The 22018-nt window shown below is 53.2% G+C and overlaps 5 protein-coding genes across 7 annotated transcripts; 2 read left to right on the top strand and 3 right to left on the bottom strand.

Annotated features, from left to right (window-relative positions):
• The first annotated feature begins 27 nt into the window (after nucleotides 1–27).
• On the top strand, nucleotides 28–1927 carry LY6G6D (lymphocyte antigen 6 family member G6D). The gene is made up of 3 exons (XM_043449550.1): nucleotides 28–124; nucleotides 220–366; nucleotides 1630–1927. The coding sequence occupies exons 1-3, from the start codon at nucleotides 70–72 to the stop codon at nucleotides 1851–1853; spliced, it is 426 nt and encodes a 141-aa protein (XP_043305485.1). The 5' UTR covers nucleotides 28–69; the 3' UTR covers nucleotides 1854–1927.
• A 745-nt stretch (nucleotides 1928–2672) lies between these two features.
• LY6G6C (lymphocyte antigen 6 family member G6C) lies at nucleotides 2673–5405 on the bottom strand. Its single transcript, XM_043449548.1, has 3 exons — nucleotides 5226–5405; nucleotides 3784–3894; nucleotides 2673–3340 (listed from the first exon to the last, which is right to left on the bottom strand). The coding sequence occupies exons 1-3, from the start codon at nucleotides 5275–5277 to the stop codon at nucleotides 3126–3128; spliced, it is 378 nt and encodes a 125-aa protein (XP_043305483.1). The 5' UTR covers nucleotides 5278–5405; the 3' UTR covers nucleotides 2673–3125.
• Nucleotides 4389–9783, top strand: MPIG6B (megakaryocyte and platelet inhibitory receptor G6b). 2 transcript variants are annotated; one of them, XM_043449544.1, is made up of 7 exons: nucleotides 4389–4655; nucleotides 6608–6673; nucleotides 6871–7206; nucleotides 7346–7436; nucleotides 7785–7825; nucleotides 7956–8035; nucleotides 8161–8298. In XM_043449544.1, the coding sequence occupies exons 2-7, from the start codon at nucleotides 6610–6612 to the stop codon at nucleotides 8263–8265; spliced, it is 717 nt and encodes a 238-aa protein (XP_043305479.1). In that variant the 5' UTR covers nucleotides 4389–4655; nucleotides 6608–6609; the 3' UTR covers nucleotides 8266–8298. The 2 variants fall into 2 exon arrangements, with proteins under 2 accessions (XP_043305479.1, XP_043305480.1); XM_043449545.1 differs by lacking the exon at nucleotides 4389–4655 and having other exon boundaries at nucleotides 5877–6673; nucleotides 7937–8035; nucleotides 8161–9783.
• A 300-nt stretch (nucleotides 9784–10083) lies between these two features.
• Nucleotides 10084–13394, bottom strand: DDAH2 (dimethylarginine dimethylaminohydrolase 2). Its single transcript, XM_043449541.1, has 7 exons — nucleotides 13174–13394; nucleotides 11966–12328; nucleotides 11752–11851; nucleotides 11553–11626; nucleotides 11265–11384; nucleotides 10591–10740; nucleotides 10084–10401 (listed from the first exon to the last, which is right to left on the bottom strand). Exons 2-7 carry the CDS (start codon nucleotides 12260–12262, stop codon nucleotides 10285–10287), a joined length of 858 nt encoding a protein of 285 aa, XP_043305476.1. The 5' UTR covers nucleotides 12263–12328; nucleotides 13174–13394; the 3' UTR covers nucleotides 10084–10284.
• Nucleotides 13395–13712: 318 nt separating this feature from the next.
• Nucleotides 13713–19375, bottom strand: CLIC1 (chloride intracellular channel 1). Of its 2 annotated transcripts, none has more exons than XM_043449542.1 (6): nucleotides 19010–19375; nucleotides 16754–16863; nucleotides 16413–16538; nucleotides 16154–16260; nucleotides 15371–15552; nucleotides 13713–14106 (listed from the first exon to the last, which is right to left on the bottom strand). In XM_043449542.1, exons 1-6 carry the CDS (start codon nucleotides 19046–19048, stop codon nucleotides 13945–13947), a joined length of 726 nt encoding a protein of 241 aa, XP_043305477.1. In that variant the 5' UTR covers nucleotides 19049–19375; the 3' UTR covers nucleotides 13713–13944. The 2 variants fall into 2 exon arrangements, with proteins under 2 accessions (XP_043305477.1, XP_043305478.1); XM_043449543.1 differs by lacking the exon at nucleotides 19010–19375 and adding an exon at nucleotides 17199–17339.
• Between the last annotated feature and the right edge of the window lie 2643 nt (nucleotides 19376–22018).

Here is a 22018-nt window from a genome sequence, read left to right as displayed (position 1 = left end):
GCTGGCAGAGGGGAGACCAGGGAGGGGGGTGGGAGGGAGGGAGAGGTGCTACAGACACAGGCAGACGAAATGAACCCTCTATTTGCTGGGATCCTGCTCAGCACCCTGCTGGGGGCTGCCCTGGGTAAGGAGGCAGCTGGGGCGCCTGTCACACAGGCCTGTTGCCCTGTGCCAGCCACCCCCGGAGCGCCCGGTCCAGCAACTTTTCTCTCTCACCAGGAAACCGCATGCGGTGCTATGACTGCGGTGGAGGCCCCAGTGGCTCCTGCAAAGAGACGGTGACCACTTGCGGAGAGGGCGAACGCTGCGGCTTCCTGGAGCGCAAACCCCAACCAGAGCTGGCACAGACCAAACTGTCTGGAAACCGTGAGTCCTCAGGGTGTCCCCCATCCTCCCAAAGACCCTCCCTGCCTCCAGCCCCTACTACTTCAGTCCTTCTGGCTTCCAGAACCTTCCAGGCTCAGTCGAGCTCTGGGCAGATGGTGCCGCTGTCAGAATGAAGCAGCCTGGAGCCCCTTCTGGCTCCTGGCACTGAGCCCCCGGAAGCCTGCTGTCTGCGTGGCCTCACCTCCCTCCTCTTTACCCTCCAGAAAGAGACTCATAAGCCCATGTACTCACAAATGGTTGAAAAAGCCTCTCTACCTTGAGGGTAGGGACCGAAATATTCAACCAAACTCCTACTCTCAGGCATCAGCTAAGGACCAGGGAGGTATGTGTGTATGTATATTCTAATGTTTTAAATTTTAAAATAATTTTAGATTGACAGAAAAGTTAATTTTATTCAAAAATAGTACAGGTTAGCACTGTATATCCTTACCCAACTTCCTCTAATGTTACTGCCTTATATAACCATAGTGTGTGTGTGGTCAGTGTCTTAGTCGCTCAGCTGTGTCTGACTCTCTGTGACCCTGTGGACTGCGGCCCACCAGGCTCCTCTGTCCATGGGATTTTCCAGGCAAGAGTACTGGAGTGGGTTGCCATTTCCATCTCTAGGAGATCTTCCCAACCCAAGAGTCGAATCTTCGTCTTCTGCATCTCCTGGATTGGCAGACAGATTCTTTACCACTGAGCCAATTGGGAAGCCCATACGAGTGCAGTACAATTAGCAAAATCAGAAAATAACACTGGTTCAGCAGGACTAATCTACAGACCTTACTCGATGGAGCCTGTTGTCCCTTCCATGTCCTTTTTCGGATACAGGATCTACCGCCTTTTGCTTTCCTATCTTAGTTGTCACCTCTCTGTGACAGTGCTGTCTTCCTTTGATTCCATGATATTGACACTTTTTTTCTTTTCTTTGTATTTCTTGATCTTGATACTTTTACTTGATCTCTGATACTTGACACTGATGTGTTATTTTAAAGATTTCCTGCAATTTGGATTAACCTGATATTTTCTCATGATTAGACTGAGGTCCTGAGTTTTGGGAAAGAAGTGATGTTGGTCCCTTTCAGTGAATGCTGTTAGGGCTTCACGATGTCAGCATGTTAACTCTGATCACTTGTTTTCAGGGAGGTGTATTTTGAGGGGGCGGAGGATCCCTTTGGGCTCCTTGAAATCATATCTGCTCTGCCCCAAAAGGCAAGTCCTCAAGCCAGTTCAACACCCCAGTCTCATTTTCTCTCTCAGCCTCAGTGACCTTGATTCATCACCATCCAGCCTGCGTGGCAGCCCATCATTGCAATCAAGTGGAGACAGAAGTGGTGGGAGACGTGACTTATACGACCCACAGGGACTGCTGCGTCGGCGACCTGTGCAACGGTGCTGTGGCGAGCACTGCAGCCCCCGTGAGCATCGTGGCTGCAGCAGTCACCACGCTGGCCTGGCTCTTGCCAGGACTCTGGAGAGGGTAATGGGAGCAGGGGTGGAGAAGGCAGCAAGGAAATAAAGGAGATCTGTGAGCCATTAAAATCTATTGACCACTCCAGAGCTGACTGGAAAATTCCACCTTTTGTTGATAGGAGGACTGAAGGGGTAATGCAGGGGCATCCAGGCTCTAGTTTAGGGGTTATCAAGGATCAGTGGACTTAGTTACAGTGGTACACTTCTTAACCAACTAAACCCCAAAGGACAATGGAGAATCTGCCCTAAGTGACTCCTACCTGTTGCCAGGGAAAGTCTTCCTTAGCAACAAGGATCACTGAGGGGAGCGGGCTCTGGGCTGGCCACCAGGAATCAGTGAGTCTGGTTATCTGGGCTTGTTCCTCTTCCCCCCATTGGCAACTTGATTCCCAATATGACTATTTGGAATTGAGAAAGAAAATGTAAACCCTGTGGCAGGACGGTGCCTTGGTGCCCCACCTACTAGGCCAGGTGAGGCCTCTGACTCTAACCCGAGGGACTGAGGCCTGGAAGGAGGGTCCCAGGTCCCATCCCTGTGCAACTCTCCTACCCGTTCTGGGAGCCTGCAAGTCAGGCTTGCATCTCCTTCTTGGCAGTACAACACAGGTGTGGCCTAAATATAGGATAAAGATTGTTTCTGCAAACACTGGGCCACCCCCAGACACTGGAAAAAGGACAGGTCTGAAAAACCCGTTTCTCCCTTTGTCCCAACCCTGGCCTCCCAGCGAAACTCCCGGAAGGGCCCTTTGGTGAGGCTTGGGGCTGAGAGTGTTATTTCCTGGGAGGGGGGCTGCTGACGATAGATCTTCTGACAATACACACACAATAGATCGGCTTTACACATTTATTACTTGGAATGGAAAGGGGTGGGCATGGGGATGAGGTATGTATGGGAGCCAGGATTTGAAGTGTCAGCTTATACGGTGAGGTTATCAGGTGCTTCCTGGCAGCCTTCACTGGAGACAGGACAGAACTCCATTTCAGGCCCAGATTCCAATGCTCTTCACACAGGGCATGGGAGAGCGCAGGAAGCAAAGTGGGGAGCTCTCCCTGGAGGCAGTGGAGGATCTGGAGTGGTGTCGAGGGAAATGGGAAGGGTCTCTGGGAAAGCAGAGTGGAGAGTGTGGGTGGAAAGATGGATGGAGAGACCGCTGTCTAGTTAAAGCAATATGAAGCATCTGGAGAGATGCTTTTCTGAGCAAAGGGAAGCAGGGTGTATGGAGACACAAGAAGAGAGGCTCAGGCGAAGGCAGATGGGAGGAGGGGCAGGCATGGAGCCAGTCTCAGTGCAATAGCCAGAAGCCAAGGCCAGCCAAGGAGGTGAGGAAAACAAGGGTCAGGGCCGGCGTGGGCCGTGGGGCTGGGCTATTGCAGTTGTCCTGGCTGCAGCAGGTGGTGTTATAGGTCAGGCCCCCCTTCTGGTTGGTTTGGTTGACCCCCGGCTTACAGGGCTCTCCTGGTGTGCCACAGTCGAGTCGGGAGAAAACCCACATCTTCCCTGGGGTTAGGAGGGAGCAAAGAGGTTAGTAAAGACAGACATCTGGCATGCCTGGGCCTGTCTCTGCACCCCATTCGGGCTTCCAGCCTTCCCAACTCTGCCCCTGGCCCTGCCCTTCTGTATCTCTTCTCAGTCTAAGCTTTCTCCTGCACTTCCTTACCCTGCCCCCTCACCCCAATCCCGGGCCTATCATTTGCTGCCCATGAGGCATTGGATCTGTTCCTGTCTCTTTCAGAGGCTGTTTCCTCAATACCATAATAGTATCCACATCATAGGATGTCATGAACATAAATTCAAACAATCCATGTAAAGATATAGGATGGTGCCTGGGAAACAGTAATCCTTGGCCAAATATTATCATTGCTGTAGTTCTCTGTTCCACCTGAGCCCCAGACATACAGTCCCCCACTGGCCCCCCTCCCCACTGAAGAAGGGGATGGTACCGATGTACGCATGGGTTGTCAGGCATTGATGTCCTGGTTCCAGGCGGCAGGACTTCCGGTCCACACAGCCCAGCACTGGGACCTTGTAGCAGGAGTGACATCGAATATCAGCTGGGAAGACACAAGTGACAGAATATATGACTCACCAAGGGATGAGCCAAGCTGGTGGGTGGGGTTGGAGAGGAGTCAGTCAAGTTGGGATTCTGACCTGTTTGGTCTGCTAGGGACAGAACAGGTAAGGGATGCAAAAAAATGTAGAAGTGGGTGAGGGTGGAGTTGGTCTGTGAATGGCCCACACCCTAAACATCTTTCTTCACTCCAACTCATCTGGAGATGAGTCAAGGGGGGCAGTTACCAACAATGGGGCTGGGGGCGGATGGAATGTGAGACTGCCACTGGGAAGGAATGTGTAGGTGTCTAGGGAGGAGATGAAGGAATTCAGAAGGTTACAGATGAAGAGATGAAATAGGAAGAAATATTCAAAGTAAAAATCAATCGTGGAGGTTATAACACTTGCAGGAATGGCTTGGAACTCAAGGCGGGCAAGAAAGCCACGGTGGGGGGGGGACGGGGGGGGGAGTTAAGCAAAGAATTCTTTACCTCCTGGGGCCATCCAAAGGTGTGGGAAGAGGAAGCAGACCCAGAATAAATCCTCCCACCCTGGTAGGTCTCCGACAGAAAGGAGTAGTATCTGAGAGGCAGATCATCAGAATAGATCTGAGCACTTTACCAAAATGGAGAGGATGAACGCAGAAGGTGGCACCCCTAAGGTTCCTGCCACATCTGATTCAAGGTTTGAGAGAAGGAAGAGTTCAGGCCATGGGTGGAGGAGCCCGGTGACTGCCTCTCAGTGAAACCCACCTCATCCTGGGGTGAGCAACCTTGACATTCCCTAGAAGGCTGGGGAATCTCCCTGGCTCCCTGGAATCCTCCACAGAGCTTGTGTCCCTGGAAGTATGCACCCCAGGGGGGAGCCGGGCGGGGAGGGGAGGGGATCTAGGAAAGACCACTGCTTGAGGGACAGAGCACAAAGTCCCTGATGGAGTAGATGGGAGGATGGATGACAAAAGAAGTCCCAGCCGGATGCTTAGGTTTCTGGGAGGACACCCTGGCTGAGTGCAGGTGAAGAGAGGAGAAAGCAGGTAAACTGGATCCTGGAGTGGGGTTGGAAGGGGAACTGGATATGAGAGTTTATGAGAATTGGGGAACCGGGAACCTGTAACCCTGGGCAGTTAGAAGAGTGGGTTTTCGAGGTGGGAAAGAAGCTGAAGGATGGAGATGGGGGAGAACAGAGCAAACACCTTGTCACAGGGGCACAGGAGAGCCAAGCCAGTTGGGTCCGAGGGCGCTTAGGATCTGTGGGTATTGTAGGGCAGTGGATGGGGCAGGGTGTAAAAATCCTGACCAGGTGAACCTCATCCTGAGGGGCCCCAGGGGCTCACCTGAGACCCAGCAGAGCAGAGAAGACAAGGAGAGCAGGAGAAGGGCTCTCATGGTGAGGGTCCTGAGAACGGCAGCAGCCGACAGAGCAGGACTTCAGGGATCCGACTCTGGCTCTGGGACTTGAGTGGCCTTTTTGGAGTTTATAATCACAACAGTCCCTCCCTCCCTGGGCTCTGGTAGCCCCTCCTTCCCCATTTAGGGAGGGGCTAAGCAGGACCCAGTGGAGGAGTGGGATGGGGATGGGAGAGACGTGTGGGGAGGGCAGGTGCAGCAGTGACTAACTCCATTTTGCTTCTTGGTTTCCGTCTAAGACACACCCTCCTGGCCTCCAGGAGTAACATCTCTGTCTGCCTAATCCTCTGGAGAAGTATCACTAAAGGCCCCTGTGATGATATAGTGGCTGGGGTGGTAGCAGCATCTCCTGGTTCCTGGGAAATGGACAATGGGGTGCAGCCCCAGCTGACTACCAAATTTTGGTCCCTGGGGGGCACTGGTAGGGGCATGTAGGCAGGAATTAAGCATCACATTCATCTCACTTCAGCCCCCACTTTGTTTTCCCAAGCCCTGCTCAGTCATAGGATGAAGGAGTAGGGTTTGTGATGTCACCATGAGTTTCTGTGATGTAATAGCAGCAGAGGCAAGGGCTGGAGCTGCCTGTTAAGGAGGGGCTGCCTCAGGACCCCTGAAGGTTCTCAGGACCCTGCCCTAGCTCCACTTGGGTTTGGCCTGGCCTTGGTTCTTCTGGTGCAGTGAAGGCCGAGGGTGTGGGGCTGTACATCTGCTCCAAAGCACCTCCCAAGCCAAAACCTGCTCAGTTAGGTGTGGCTCCTTGGGCCAGGAGGGACAGAATGGGCACAGAGAGGTGAGGTAGCAGCTAAAATAGGAATAGGAATAGTCATAATGGCAAGCACATAGTGCTCCTATGACTCAGCCATTGTTCTAGGTGTTTTCCATGTATTATTTGATATAGTTCTCCAAATACTCTATGAGGTAGGTGCCTTTATGCCCATTTTACAGATGAGCAAACAGGCTCACAGAAGTGACTTGTGCACATCTCGCAGCTAGTAGATAGTAAAATCAAGGTTTGAATTCAGACAGCCAGAATCCAGAAATTGTGGTGCTCATGGCAACTGCTACAATGCAAGATTTGAGGACTGCACAAGTGCTTGTGTAAAGGACCCCAGCATGCATTTTAAGTGAACACTGCTTAAGGGCTGTGAACTTGCCTCTGAGGATTCTCAGAGGGATCTGGGCAGCTGGTGGCCCCTCCCCCACCCTTTATCAGTGCCCCCAGACTCGCGGTCTCCCCCTCCACCCCCGTTTGATTTCCCTCCGGTCTCCTCCGCTGATTCACTGCCCTCCTCTTCCCACCACATCCCAGCCATGACCCTGGTTCTGCAGCTGCTGCCGCTGCTGCTGCTGTCGAGGGCCCAGGGGGACCCAGGGGGTAAGCCATCCCAGTAAAGCTGCAATGGGGGGAGGGGAGGAAAGACTGAGGCAGGAGGAAGGGGCGACAGGAGGGTGAGATGTATATGGGAAGATCCAGGATGGCAAGACAGCACGGGAGAGGCATCAGACTAAGTGGGAGGGTCGTGTTGCCCTATGGTCTTCTCTTAACCAACCAACGCCTCTGGCCTCCCATAGCTTCACTGAACGGCCACCCCGGGGACCGCGTGAATCTCTCCTGCATAGGGGTCTCGCAACCCACCCGTTGGGTCTGGGCACCTAGATTTCCGGCCTGCAAAGGCCTGTCCAAAGGACGCCGCCCGATCCTGTGGGCCTCACCGAGTGGGACCCCCACCGTGTCTCCCGCCCAGCCCTTTGCTGGCCGCATAAATGTCCTGGACCTTGGTATCCGGCGACTGGAGCTGCTCTTGAGCGCGGGGGACTCGGGCACCTTTATCTGCAAGGGTCGCCAAGACGAGGAGAGCCGTACGGAGCTTCATGTGCTGGGAGACCGGGCCTACTGCAAAGCTCTGGGTAGGTCTATGCCTTCCCAGCAGGAAGAGAGGCCTCGGCTGGGGGCTCCTGGGACGGGGGCGCGGGGCGGCTAGCGTTCTGTCCCCACACCCTGACCTCGGCATCAACTACTCCCACCCTGCTTCCAACGTTCCCCCAGGGTCGTCGTATTCCCAGATTCTGATCCCGCTGCTGGGCGCTGGGCTGGTGCTGGGCCTCGGAGTAGTGGGCTGGGCCTGCTGGCGGCGCAGGTGAGCACAGGGGGCGGAGCCTGATTGAAAGGGTCTTGACCCGAGGAGGGAGGGGCAGGCCCAGAACTTTCGCAGACCAAAGCTAGATCAGATGAGATTTGGAGATGAATGGGGAGGTTAGAACTGGGGAGCTAGGCCTTGGGCTGGTGGGTGGAGCCATAGCTAAGGAGGCGAAGCTGGAGGCGGAGTTGCGTGAGTTGATGTATCTGTGGGGGTGGAACCTGCGTTATTTTCCCGGTCAGAGACTGAAACTGGCTGGGTCGTTGTTGGCGCGTCCGGGGTGGGGGCGCCCAGAACGAAGCAAGACACGGTTAGTGCTTCTCAAAGACTCTTACCCATCCCTTACAGGCGCTCGCCCCCTCATCCGCCTCCACCAACCCCCAGATTTGGTGAGACTAACTCCCCCGCACTTTTCCTTCTCCGCACATTCCCCTCCCAGTGTCTGAGTCTGAGCCCTTGCCGGGAGCAGACAAGTTGGTCACCTTCTCTCAATCCTTCAGCTCTGTCCCCCCCACATAGTTTCACTCGTGAAAGCCGAGCCCCAGAGGCCAGAAGAGGAGGAAGAGCCCAAGATGTCAGGGGACCTGGATCAGGAGCCGGTAAGGGCTTGGGGGCGGGATGGGGGTTGGCCAGAATCCTTGACTCAAGTAGAGGGAGAAAGAGGCCTGGATACCCAGGGGAGTCGGACTTCTGAGACCCTCCTGCCTTCCTCCCCGCCTTTCAGAGCCTGCTCTACGCAGACCTGGATCATATGGCCCTCAGAAGGTCAAACCGACTGTCTCCAGTGGTCCCTGCTGATGCCTCCACCATCTATGCTGTTGTAGTTTGAAGGGAAGCCTTTACAGCAAACCTCACAAGCTGGGGGCTCCCAGATCTCCATTACACCCCTCCCCTTCTTGGCCCTTCACCTGACAAAGGAAGGCACCATGGGACAGAAATGAGCACTAGACTGGGAGTTGAGAGACCTAGGTTCCAGGCTATCTCTGCTGCTGATCTTGGTCCTTCCTTACCCCTGTCTCTCACACCCGTTTCCCCACCTTAAGACACCAGCAACTCCTAGATCGTTGCCCTATCTCTTCACTTCTCTTGACAGTCAAGCTCTTTGAACCAAGGGCCTACACCTGTCTCTTCCATTTTTTCCTTGCTCCTACTACTCACCTGTCTCCATGAGATTGCCAGTGATGTATTAATAGCCACACCCACTAGATGTTTTGTTAGCATTCATCTGGCTTGACCTTTGATTGCTCTCTTATTTAAGCTCTGTTTTTCTTTAATGTTGGTGTCTTCCTCCTGGACTCCCTTTCCTTCCTCCCTATTCCCACATTATTCCCCACCATTCCAGGTTTGTCTTTTTAATATCTGCTTTTCTCCCTCTTCTAGGATGCTATCATCCACAGCCAGTCCTCAGCCTTTACTTTAACTGCAAACAACACCCAGAATTCCCTCCAGTTCCCATCTCTGATATGAGATTTCCAAACTGTCCCTCAGACATCCCTGCCTGGCTGACCCTAGGTATTTTGCACACAGCAGGTCCAAAAGCCAATGCACTGTCATTTCCCAAGCCACTTATTTAATCCTTCCTCCATGCATCTTCTCTTGATCAACCCTGTTGCCCAAGCCAGAAAGTGGGAGTCATGTAACCTCCTTCCTCTCACTCCCACATGATAAACCAAGTCCTGTCTATTTTAATGTCGTTGTCAAATCCACACCCTTTGCATGCCCAGCACTGCCACCTGAGTGTACTCGCTTCAGTTCCTCCCTGGATTTCCCACAGGCTCATCTCATTCTCCTGCCCTTGCTCTCCTCACTGAAACCAGAATCTCCCTGAATGCTAACCTCTTGACCGCCTACATTTCAGCAGTATTTCAGTTCTGGCCCTCAGCCTTGGTTTCAAGGTGTTACAGTATTCTACTTACTCTCCAGGCTTATCTCTGTCACTCGATGCCTAGAACATGACAGCCTTTGAGAAATTCTTCCCAGCCCACAAATATGCCTGTGCCCACTGCAGTTCCTTCTTCCTGGATTGCCCTTTGTCTCCTTCTCACCATGCGCCTGGCTAATTCTTATTTATCCTCAGGACTCAGTTCAAATGTAATCTTTTCTGGGAAGTTATTTCTGACCCTCTTAGCCCACTCCTGCATATACTTTGATGCCCTCTGGAGCCCCTTATTTCTCTCATAGCAACAGCCTCCTGTGAATTGTTCCATTACAACCTGTATTTCAATTTATAAGAAATTTTCATGTACTGTGAGTTCCCTGATATCAGGAGACTGACCCTTTTTCTCTCACTGCTAAGCCTCGGTAAATGAGTGAAAATGAATGTCCCTGGAAATGTCATTTCCTCCTATCAGCTCGGGGATAGACTGTTGATCTCCAAGTCTCTGAATCATCTGACATTTAGATAAATTCAGTGAGTGACTCACTCATATTTTCTCTTCTCTGCCCAGTACATGCTCCCCACAAGAGAAATTCTTTCCTGTCCATCTTGTACCGAAGCCCCCACAACAGGGCTGGACAATGAGTCAGGGTGTGTAGAGTGAGGGTTTGATGAATGAAGGAGGTCTCCTCCCCAGCACTAATCCCAACCTGGGGTTTCAGCCCTGCCCTTGTCCTTCTGCTCCAGGAAGACACCAGTCGCAGTCCAGTCTAAAAGGTCAGTTCTATTTTATTAGTTCTTGAGGAAAGGACTCACCCAGTGGTCTCTATCCTTTTTCTCACTCTGTGCCCTCCTCTATCTTGGGGCCTTCTCCCCACTACTGCCTAATCACCATCCTCTATCTAACCTTCCTTCCCCTTCTACTCCTATGCCATTCTACCCCTGGTCAGCCAGGACCCCCAGGCCGGGCTCTCAGTTGTGGGGGCGTGTGCTGAGCACCAGGCAGAGGGAACTGAGCCCAGCGCCGGCCTTCTCCAGTTCTGAGCAGGACACAGGTACAAGGGTGACATCAGAGAGCTTCTGCAGTGCCTGCAGGGAGGACAGCATGTGGGGAGAAGGGAGTGAGACCCCAAGACCCCCAGGCGGGGCCCCCTTTCAGCCAGCTCTGAGTGGCCCCACTTGGGCTTCTAGAAAAGGCACCCCTTTTTCGTCCCACAAGGAAGGCCTGAGCCCCATCTCTCTAGTTGGGGTGGTGGTGGAGCTCCTGCCTTCTCTCACCTCTTGGCTGTTGGGCAGGTCCCCGCCTCCGCGGTGCAGGAGGAAAGGGGGCAGGCCGGGCTGCCCAGGACGCAGAAAGAGACAGTCAGCTGCTGCATCATCCGGGAGGGTCAGGGAGGCATAGGGGTGATCAGTCAACACTGCCATTGCCTTGGGGGAGAAGAGAGAGGAAACACACAAGGCTCAGCCTCTCCACAAGTGAGTCTTGCTGCGCTACCACCGCTAAGGGTGGGGGAAAGAGTCACATTATTGTGGAATAATAATAACAGCAACCACATGTCAGTTACCATGTGTCAGACACTGAGTACTTTAATTAACTTTGCTAATTTCCACCTGGGACTCACAAGCAGTTCTTTCCACCTGCTATCCACTTCTGTGCTACTCCAGACCCCACCCGTGGATCCTATCCATCCTTCAAGACACAGATTAGGTGCCCTTTATAGAGTTTCATGAAATCCCGGAAGATGATGTTAATTGTCCCTGTTCCTCAGTGTTCCAGCTGCTTGTCCCGCTTACAGTAACTTGTTTTCTCACATAGATGGACAGCACAGTGAGGGTAGGGGTTGGCGCTAATTCTCAGAGCTGCCCTGCTCCCCGCCTCCTGGGCCTAGAGCCACGCCCACTGTCGTTGGCAGGCCCCCAACTTGCCCCACCCCAGCCCCGCCCCTTCTCACCCTGACAGCTTTTTGGGCAGCTTCGCTGGAACCCGCCACCACGGTGCGGGGTCCCCCCATACCGCAGAGGCCACGCAGGTGGGAGGAGCTTGTAACGGGCACCGTGGAGACGGCAAAGTCCTAGAGGGAACAAGGGAAAGTATTCAGTGACGGGGATAGCCTAAACACATGCTACTCTCAGCCACTTCCTCCTCAGTCCCCCCAGTCCCTCCCCTCTCCTCCCCGCCCAGGTCCCTCCGACCCCATCCACCCCCGGCTTCCCCCCCCACCCCCACCCCCGCTCCTAACCCGGAACGTGTCTGCCACGATCTCAGCTCCTCGGTGATTGGTCCACTTGGAGAGGCCTACGAAAAACTCCCGGCCTGGGCCCAGGGAGGTCGTCGAGGTATGAGGCGCGAGTGAGTTGGAAACAAGGCTCGATGTGGCCCATTCTACCAAAGACAGCCTCCCTGTACCAGGCCCCAGGGTGCAGACACCCTAACCTCACCGGTGAAGAGAACATCAGTGCCATCCAGCGTCGCGTTCTCGTCCCCCATCTCCACAATTCGGAGCCCCAGGTCCTGGAGGGCTTTGCGGACTCCATCGACCTTAGGGCAGGAGAAGAGGGAGCGAAACAGATATTTCCACCCCCATTCTTCCCTAAAGCCCGGGATGTCCAGATCCTTCTTTCCCCCTACTCGAACCCGTGCCCAGGCGCTCACCTCTGGCCTGCGGGCGGGGCTCCAGGGCCGCGTGATTAGGGCCGTATCCCCTTGGATCACGGCGGTGTCACCGAGCAGCGGTCCCAGCGGCAGCGACTCTTCAGGAGGCAGTTCTACTAGTTGCAGCCCCAATCGCTGCCTCAGTTTACCCCCGAGCACCCCATGCTCCCTCTGAGCTTTGGCTAGGTCCAGAGCCGGGAGGCCAGCTGCCGCACCCTCCCCTGACGCCAGGCTCTCCGGGACCCCCCGGATCAGGGCATGGGAGCAGCGGCCCAGCCCCTCCCCTGGCGTCCCCATCCCATCCACACAGACGCCCCCTCCGGCTGCGCTGATTTCTTAGTTTTCTCTTTCTACTTCACCTGTCTGGGAGAAGAAACAGAAAGGGGGGAGGCAGAGAGAGAGACATGCAGAGAAGGGCGTAGGGGGATGGTTAAGAGCGCCTGGGTCTTCCGTCTGCCTTCTCCGGGCGCCCCTCCCACTCCGCCCCACCCCCTCCAGATCTTCCTCTCCTGCGGACCTCACTCCACCCCGCACCCTAGCGGATCTGCTGCTTTAGGGGGAGTCCGAGGAACAAGATCGGGACCCCTAATTTCCAAAACACCTGTTGCCCCTGCTTGGGGGTTTTTGAGAGGTCCCCGCCAGGCGCCCCTCTTGGCAGCCGCTAGGATGCGCTCACTCCCCAAAAATGCAGCGGCCCCGCCCCCTTAACCCTCAGCTGCTCGCTGCCTTAGGGACCCGAAGTGCGGCGAGGAACCCACAGGGGTGATGGGACAGGAGGAGACAGCTGGGGAGAGAGTTAGAGCCTGGGGGATGAAAGTCTTGAATGTCCGAACGAGAAAGGGAGAGAGGGTCAAGGAGGAGGGAATAGAGCCTAAGGAGTTAAACATCCTCTCTCCACCCCAGTCAGTCACTCCGTCCCTAGCGCGACCCAGTGTAAACCAGATTGAGTCCCGGAGGACTGGGAGAGGTCTAAAACAAAATCCGAGGGGCGGGGAAATTGGGGGGCGTGGTTCTTGGGGAGCAGGCGCCACTCGGGGCGCCAGGACCTGGTCCCCCAGTCTCCTGACCCATCTTCCCCAAAGTCCACCCCGACTCAGCTCCGCACCCAAATGTCGACCCTCCGCACTGTCCCGGCGCGAGCACGGGCCCAGCATTCCGGAACTCCGGGCTGCACACGGTCCAAGGGACACCTCCCACCCCAGACTCACCTCCAGCGGCCACCGCTGCTCTTGCCGCTCAGTGATCTTGGCTGGAGCCCCACCCCCCTGAGGACAGAGTTGGTGAAGAAGAGAGTCGTAGCCTTCAAGGGTCGGGGACCGGAGCTTTGGCTTTGAGGGGTCCCCGGGTAGGCGAGCTCAAGTACTACAGTGGGTCGGGGGCACAACGGTCTGGCGGCTCCAGGGCATTGTCTAAGCGGGACGGGGCGGGGCTCCTCGAGGTCACGCCCATTCCGCCCTGCTATGCCTCGCCCACTCCACCCCGACTGCGCGCCCCCCTTCTCGGAATTCCGCCCCGCCCCAAGATCGCTGCCCAGACCCACCCAGATCAGGCCAGCCCCGGCGGCTGGGCTGCAAATGCGGCATGGAGCCCAAGATAGCACTATCGTGGACCTACACATAAAAATGGCAGCCCATCACAAGCACCCCTCTTCTAAATTCCTTGGTTTCTGCCAGGAGTTCAAGGTCATTGACCTACTCTTTCCTTGTTATTCACACTTCAAGCCCTCGTTTTGTATAAAAACACTAGATTGTCATTCTATATTTTATTACTGAAATACATTGTCCAACCCACCCCACAACAAAAATCTCTCGCAGATCCCCCATCCTTGCTTCTCATCGCCCCCAGCAAACCCTGCACAGCTGCTCCAGGATTCTATGCCCACTGGCCATTTTGGAGTGTGTCCGTTGGGTAGCATGTGGAAACCACCCAGGGCCTTTGTGGAGAAAATGGAGGGGGGCCAGGGAGCCTTAGGAAGGGCCTTATTTGAGGGCCTTGGCCACTTGCTCATAGGCCAGCTCGATTTCCTCATCATCTGGACAGGTGGAAGCAAACTCTTCCCTAGCATAGGCATTGCGCAGGTATCGATGCACTCCGCGAAACACATCCGGAATGGAGAATCCCCGGTACTTCTTACATACCACCTAGGGGTGCGGGAAGGAGGACCAATAGGTTAGCCTCAGGGAAGTCACACCAGCTGCCATGCCCTTGGTCCTTCCCTTATCCCACAGCCTACATGATAAAATCCAGGCATTTAAGCAAGTCCGCTACCCGGTTTCTTTTCTCATGACTCTTCAGTTCAGTAGAGTTCAGTCACTCAGTCCCGACTCTTTGTGACTCCATGGACTGCAGCACGCCAGGCCCCCCTGTCACCAACTCCCAGAGTTTACCCAAATTCATGGCTATTGAGTTGGTGATGCCATCCAACCACCTTATCCTCTGTCGTCCCCTTCTCCTCCTGCCTTCAATCTTTCCTAGCATCAGGATCTTTTCAAATGAGTCAGCTCTTTGCATCAGGTGGCCAAAGTATTGGAGTTTCAGCTTCAACATCAGTCCTTATGACTCATCTCCCACATGATCACCTGCAGTCATCTTAACTCTCGTCTAGTAAGGCCTTCACCCTTTCTCTCCACTTACTGAAATCCTGGCCATTTATAACCAGCCCCTTTTCAGATCACCCTAGTCCATGGTGCTTGTTTTCTCCTCTTGATTTTGAGATATAATTCACAAACCATAAAGTTCTTTTAAATTTCCACAGCAATTTCTGTCTACTTGTCATTTGGCTTTTAATCATATATTATTAACTTTCATGTGAAAGTTATTTTCTCAGCTAGATTTCAAATCCTTTGCAGGCAGGGACTTACCTGCAGCATGCCAAGATCAAAGGTCCCTCATGCTACAACTAAGACTCTGTGCAGTCAAATAAATAAATACAGAGATTTTCAATACACAGTTCTGCAGCAGAATGACACTGGGCCCACGTTTCACAAACTAAACCATAGCTTTGAGCTGTGACAAAAACAAGGGAACCAGCAGTTTTCATCTTCCACAAGAGGAAGTGGAGACTGAAACAACAGACTTAAAACTTTGATTTTAGGAAAAGCCTGGTCTGTCTGATCTGGGGATTTGGCAACGATAGAGACAGGAAGAGCATTCTTGAAAGCAGTACTGGGATGTGTTACTCTCAGTCTGTTTGCACCCACACCTTGCATCGTGGAACGTAATTAATTCTCCCAAGCAGTGGTCTTGCCAGCAAAGATAGCAGAGAAGGAATAGGGTGGTGTCTGCCATTGGAAACCACTCTCAGAAAGAAACCACTTTTGGAGTGGTTGTCATGGGAAGCCTGCATGGGAGCCCCTTAAAGAGTCATCCCACTTCCCACCTACTCCTCCCACAATCACTACTCACCTGTACTATGTGGAGCTTGGGCAACAGGTTGCAGTCAGCCAGAGTGAGCTCATTGCCATCCAGAAATTTCCTCTGAGAGATGCCCTCATCCTCAGCACTGGTCTCATCTACTTCATCTGGGAGGGGGGATGTCAGGTAATTGTCTAATACTTTCAGGGCTTTCAGGAGCCCCTTCTCCAGGTCTGTGCAAGAGAAGGGAGTTGGTAAGAACATCAGAAGATCGACAAAAGTCCAAGAAGGTCCATGGCGGGGGTGAGGAAAGTCCAAAACAATAATAGCTAACACTAATGTGTTTCATTTTCTCTGTGCTCTTCCTTTTTTTTAAAAATATCTTTATAATTCTTTATTTTTATTTTTTTGGCCGCACTGCAAAGCACGTTCGATCCCTAGTGCCCCGACCAGGGATCGAACTCACGCACCTTTCATTGGAAGCACAGAGTCTTAACCACTGGACCGCCAGGGAAGTCCCTCTCTGTGCTCTTCTATGCAATTTACATACAAAAACTCATTTAATTCTCACATCAACCGGGGAAGTATGTATTATCCTCATTTTATAGATCTGAAAATAGATTTCCAGAGAAGTGAAATGAATTCCCCGAAGGCTCACAGCTATCAGAATTTGTACTCAAGTCATCTGGATCTAGAGTCGCTATTATTTTTTAATTGAAGTAAGGTTTGCCAATATCTGCTCCATCTCCCTGATATCTGAATGTCCAGGTGTCCCTAATCCCTAGATCTTTTCCATTCCTCCTAGGACCCAGGCCTCTGACCCACAAGACTCACTGTCATTGAGTGCTGGGTTTGAATTCTTAATGTAGGCGGAGAATTTGGCAAATATGTCCAGCCCAGCTGTGTTGGATTCAGGGTTCAGAGCTGCCAGCTTGGGGTACCTAAAAGCCAATGGGAGAAACTGGATATCTTCCGAGGAGGAGCCTCAGCTCGCCTGCCCTAGCCCCACCACCATCCCCGTTTTGCATTTCTTCAACCCCTCTTTCCCAGAGTCTCCCAGCTCCCCCACTTCCCATTCCAAGTTCCCCTCTACCTGGGAGGGCACAGCACAGCCTCCAGAAATTCCTCAATCTTGTTGGTGTCTGTGTGCACTTCGGTGCCATACAGCAGGAAAGGGAGCTGCCCTCCTGGGCACAGCTTCTGTACCGTCTCAGTCCGCCTGGAGGAGAGACCAGGCGTAAGGACCGGAAAAGGGGGTTAGGGAGACCCAGAAAGGGGAGATGGAGGGAGGTGGGAGAGGGGCTTCAGATGGAGGGGCGGGGGGAATGGTTCAGGATGGAAGGACTCAGGTGAATGAGTGTGCACCTGTGTGCACGTAAGAGGGGTTTAGAGAAAAAAAAAAAGAGGGGTTTAGAGGAAGAGAAGTGGGCCTACCTCTTGGTGTCAACAGTGGTGACGTTGAAGGTGACTCCCTTGAGCCAAAGCACCATGAAGAGTCTCTGGGAGAAGGGGCAGTTTCCGATCTTGGCCCCATCACTGCCAGCCTGGAAAGGAAGCCCCAGTCCAAGGTTAGGCCTGGTGTACCCCACTCATCCTGAGGCTATTCTCTACATTTCCTACTCCCAGACTTGGCTGCTTTCTGCCTAGTCATGACACATACTCAGTCTCACCGGTAAAAGTTCCCCACATAACTGGGCTCTGCACTCTCTGGTCTGGGTCAAACCCAAGACGGATCATTAAGAATATCTTCTGCAAAGGTAAGCTTCTCGTTTCCCAGAGAACTGAGGACAATGGGAGGAAGGCCCAGGGAATGGATTTTGGAGAAGTTGGAGGAGCTAGACCCTAGAGAGGGAAGACTAACGGGGGCAGACGTATTTACCTTTCTCAGTGCTATTCTAAGCATTCTACATGCCATAACTCATTTAATTCTCACATCGACCCACGAAATAGAGCCTAGAAAGGGCCTTTGTTGAAGCCTGCAGTGTCGGCTAGAGGCCTGGATTCCTGAAGGAAGTAGAGCCTGAAGACAGGAGAGGTGGGGCGGGGGTTTGGAAGCAGGAGTTCTGGTTCTCTATACACTACCCAAGCAGCTGGGTGGGGAGTCAAGGGGCTCAGAGCGTCACCCTCGAGGTGTGGAGGGCCTTGTAGAGGGGGGCTGCTCTCTAATCCCTGACCTCATCCCCCAACAGACACCTCCCCCTAGGCTGAGGGTGATTCATCTCACTGTGTCTTGGGTCTCATCAGCTTCCTTCCTGGCAAGCAGTGGGGGCAGGGAGTTGTGAGGCTGAGGCCTGGGCAGACAATGCCACCTCCCTCTTCCCTGGGCACTGCCAGGGGAGGGGGGGGGGTCTCCCAGAGCAAGTCCCCTGGCTCCAGATAACCTTCCTCACGTAGGACCCAGGGCTGGAATCTCTGCAGCTCAGCCCCACCCAAGAGTAAAAATAGCCCCTGAGGCAAGAGTGAGAGTGAGGTGGGGACCACACCTAAGGGGGCGGACCCCGGCACGACTGAGGGAGAGGGAATGGCCGCCTGAGAAGCCCTGGCATAAAGCAGAGGGAGAAACGGGCTGGGACAAACAAAGGCTGGAGGAACAAAAGAGGGGAAGTGGAGGGAAAGGAGACAGGAAAGTGAAGGGTGGGGAGACTGCGAGCCAGGAGATACAGACGGAGGGGGAGGTCGCTAAAGGGAGGGAGGAGCACAGAGAAGGGGTCTGGAGAGGCGAGAGAATGCAAGTCTAGTGCGGAAGGCAGCGCGGCAGAAGCGGCAGCCTGAGGTTTCGATATGCAAATATCTTGGGACCACCTCTCCTCATCAACACCCACCGAGAGGACAGAATTGGGACGGCTCTTTTTCTTTCGTTTCTATAACCCCCAAACCCTACACGCCCTAAGCGCTCCTTCTCCTGCTCTCTCTTCCCATCTACCCTCGAGGTAGCCACTGCTCAACTCTCATCTCCCCGCCACCACCCTTTTTCTTGCTTCTCCAAGACCCCAGGACATTGGTTCTCGACCCCATCACCTCTGGACCCCCACCTCTGACCCCCACGCCAGCTTCTGGAACTCCACTCCCACTCTGCTGTCTCCTTCCACCCCACCAATTCTTCCCAGTTCACTTGGTCCCACTCCCAGACCTGCCTACCACACCCTCTTCCTTGAAACCTCCCCCGCCACATACACATACACACACCCACACACACACCCCTCCAAGTCTCCCCCACCATGTGCCTCACCCTCTGATCTTTCTGTAGGACGCTTATCCTGAAGTTTCCCTCGGTCCCACCCAAACCTTGTTAGGTTTCCGGCTTGTTTCCCTCGGTCCCACCCAAACCTTGTTAGGTTTCCGGCTGGCCCCTTCTCTCTCTGTCTCTTATCAGCTGTTCCCTCACCCCCACTCCGTCAATCTTCTCAACTCCTGGGAACCCTCCCTTTTCTCTATCTTCTTGTCCTTTAGGCTGCTGGAAACTTGCACTTTTACAAACTTTTCAGGGTTGAGCCTAGATTTCTCTAGGCGCGCACATTATCTTCGCCTCCCAACCCTCCCGCCCCCCCCCCCACTCTAAAGATTGCACGTGGGGCTGGGGGTGGGAATCAAAGAGGAAAGGGAGTGGGAGTGGAGGCTGGAGCTGGGGAAAAGTGAGAGTTGGCTTCCAGGAACTTGGAGGGGGGCCGAGGAGGGAGAAGGTGTTCTTACCTTCACGAACAATTCGACCTGCGGTTGTTCTTCAGCCATGGTTGCGACGGGGACCAGGAAGCGGCCGTCGCTGGGGGAACTGGGAGGGGCCGGGCAGGCAAGGCGGTCTCACAGAAGAGATCTCTCCCCCAGACCTTCAGCGCCACACGAGCCTGATCAGACCCGCTCACTCCAGACGCGGCCTCTCCACCAGTCCAGCGTACTCCACACCCAGCGGCTCTAGCTCTACCCGCTCTCGGACTAGATGTGGGAGCTGACTCACGGACCGCCCCGCCCCGAACCTGGGGAGGGGACGGGCGGGGGGCGGGACTCGACGACCTAGGGAGTGGGCCCGGAGGGGTGAGCCTCGGGTCTCCCTGATGATGGGGGAGGGGGTTTGAGATGAGTCTCGGGAAAATGCCTTATGTCTCTGCCAGTCTCCTTGATCATGGGACTTTTTTTCTGCCTCAGTTTCCCTGCTTGCTTAATCAGAGGACACTCCCACTCCACCCTCACCCAAGAAATCTGACACTGCTTGAGCACGTCCCCGAGGGCCCAGAAAGGGAATTATAGAAGGGAAAACTGGTCCTTTATTCCTTTCTCCAAGTTTCTTCCGGACTCCAGTTCCCAATTCTGGGTTGCTAGGACTGTGGTCCGCAAGAGGGACTTGGAAGTGGAAGCTGGGTTTGAGGGAAGAGAGTGGTGAAAAGTAGGGCAGGGTTGGGGAGGGGAGATAACAGGCCCTGTGCTGGGGAAACAGGAAGCTGAGCCCAGGGGCCTCATCGCTGGGAGAGGTCCTCTCCCATTCAGCAGCCTGTTCAGCTTTTTTTTTTCATTTATTTTTATTAGTTGGAGGCTAATTACTTTACAATATTGTAGTGGTCTTTGCCATACATTGACATGAATCAGCCACGAAGCCTTAATGCTTCCACTTCTGCCCCCCATCTGGAGCTCCTTGCTGTGCCTTTTGCCCTTTTCTCAGTGACAGGTTGCCTTGGAGATGAGGAGGAAAGCATGGGGTTACTGTAGCCCTAGAGTAGAGCAGCACTGATCCTACTGGGCTGGTGGTAGCTGGTCCTATCGTGGGGGGAAAAGGTGAAAATCAGACAAGACAGTGTCAGCAGAGTCCTTAGGGACACAAATAAAGAAGTAGAGAGGACAGAGGAAGAATAGTTCTCTCCCTCCCTCCCCAATAACCTTGATTTTGGAGGCTCTATCAAACTCTTTATGATCTGCTGAAAAATAGCCCCAAAATATGTTCTCCAAACAGGACATATGCCAGCCTCCACATTTGAATCTCTGTCCTATTCAGCCATCTCTTTCTTCCTTACTACCCTCTGTCTAACAAGACACCTAGAGTTTCAGAAAATCAAGGATATAGAAGCAAAACAGGGCTTGAAACTTAAAGAACAGGAGAGAGTTGGGGGAGGAGCGGATGGAGTGAAGAGAGGTGCTAGAACCAGCAGTTAGTGAGTGGTTTCCTCTCATGCTTCCTCTTCTGTGGGTTTTCTCTTCCCTGGAGGAAGGCCTTTCTCTGTCCTCCTCACAGAGGGGATATATTTGATATTTGTTCTCTTTTGGGCTTCCCTTGTGGCTCAGCTGGTAAAGAATCTACCTGCAATGTTGGAAACCTGGGTTCAATTCCTGGGTTGGGAAAATCCCCTGGTGAAGGGAAAGGCTACCCACTCCAGTATTCTGACCTAGAGAATTCCATGGACTGTATAGTCCATGGGGTCGCAAAGAGTCGGACACAACTGAGTGACTTTCACTTTCCTTCAACAGAAGAATGTAGAACGATTCAACAAATATTTGTTCGTTGAGGGGAATCTCCTCCAAAGTGACCCTTGAAACCTGCACACATGACCTCTTCCATCTGAAGAAGGAGGTCAAAGCAGCACTACATCCCAGGGTCCTTTTCTGCTCCAGCTGGTCCATGTCCACCAGAATCTGCCTCACAAAAATCTCCCCTCTGGGAGAAGCCTCAGGCAAACTGGGCCAGTCCTGAGCTCAAACGGGTTTGGCAGCTTCTCCCCTGCCTCTCTTTTTCTCTCCTACAGTTTTTATAACTAGAACTGCCTTGATCATCAATATTGACTTTGGCTAGCTGGCATGGCTGCCCACAAAGTATTTTTCCTTAACTTCTCAGGTGACAGGTAATGTTGCCCTCTCCTGGTACCATCCATCAGTGTCTCATGGGTTTGAAGTCAGGGGCTACACCCCCCTAATCCTGCCTCAGAGAAGCTTCCCTCCTATCTCCATCTCCTTGCCCCTGCTTTTCTCCTATTTCAGTCTCTCCCCTTTACTTCTCCAGGCTTCTCTTTCCACTTCCTCCCCTTCCTCAGCTTGGTAAACCAGTCCCTAATCTCTTCCCACCCCAGACTGGAAGGTGTGTCCCTCCCCGGACACTCCTTAGAGCTGTCACCTGGCCTCCTCCAGGTTTCCATAGCTCCCTTGCTCAACAATTTGCCAGGGGTAACCATTAACCTAGTCTTTAACTCACTCCTCCACCTTTCTCACTAGAGGAGATTTTCCATTTATTAGTTAGCAGAACCACTTTACCCCCACCATCTTTCCTAAGTGCTTCAATGGGAATCTCTGCATCTCAAAGTACCCAGAACAACCTGGGGGTGAAGATGTATTTCAAGAGACTTTTAAAAAATATATATGTATTTGGCTGCTCCTTGTCTTAGTTGTGGCACACAGGATCCTTACTTGCAGCCTGTGAACTCTTAGCTGTGGCATGTGGGATCCAGTTCCCTGACCAGGGATCCAACCTGGACCTCCTGTACTGGGAGCATTGAATCTTAGCTGCTGGACCACCAGGAAGTCCCTTAAAATTATATAATATAATTATAAAATTATATAAACTTAATTTTGGTCTCTCGATCTTCTTGTTTCTCCTCCCCTCATATACACACTCAAAAATTAGGCTCATGGAGTAGGAACTTATGTCACCTGCTTTGATTCCACCACCTGGCCCAGAATGAATGAATAACATTCTTCTATTCTTAAGGGTCTGTGTGTGTGTGT

Source organism: Cervus canadensis, chromosome 28, assembly GCF_019320065.1.
Source record: "Cervus canadensis isolate Bull #8, Minnesota chromosome 28, ASM1932006v1, whole genome shotgun sequence".
In the NCBI taxonomy this organism is placed as follows: Eukaryota; Metazoa; Chordata; class Mammalia; order Artiodactyla; family Cervidae; genus Cervus; species Cervus canadensis.
This window is presented reverse-complemented; position numbering and strand designations above follow the sequence as displayed.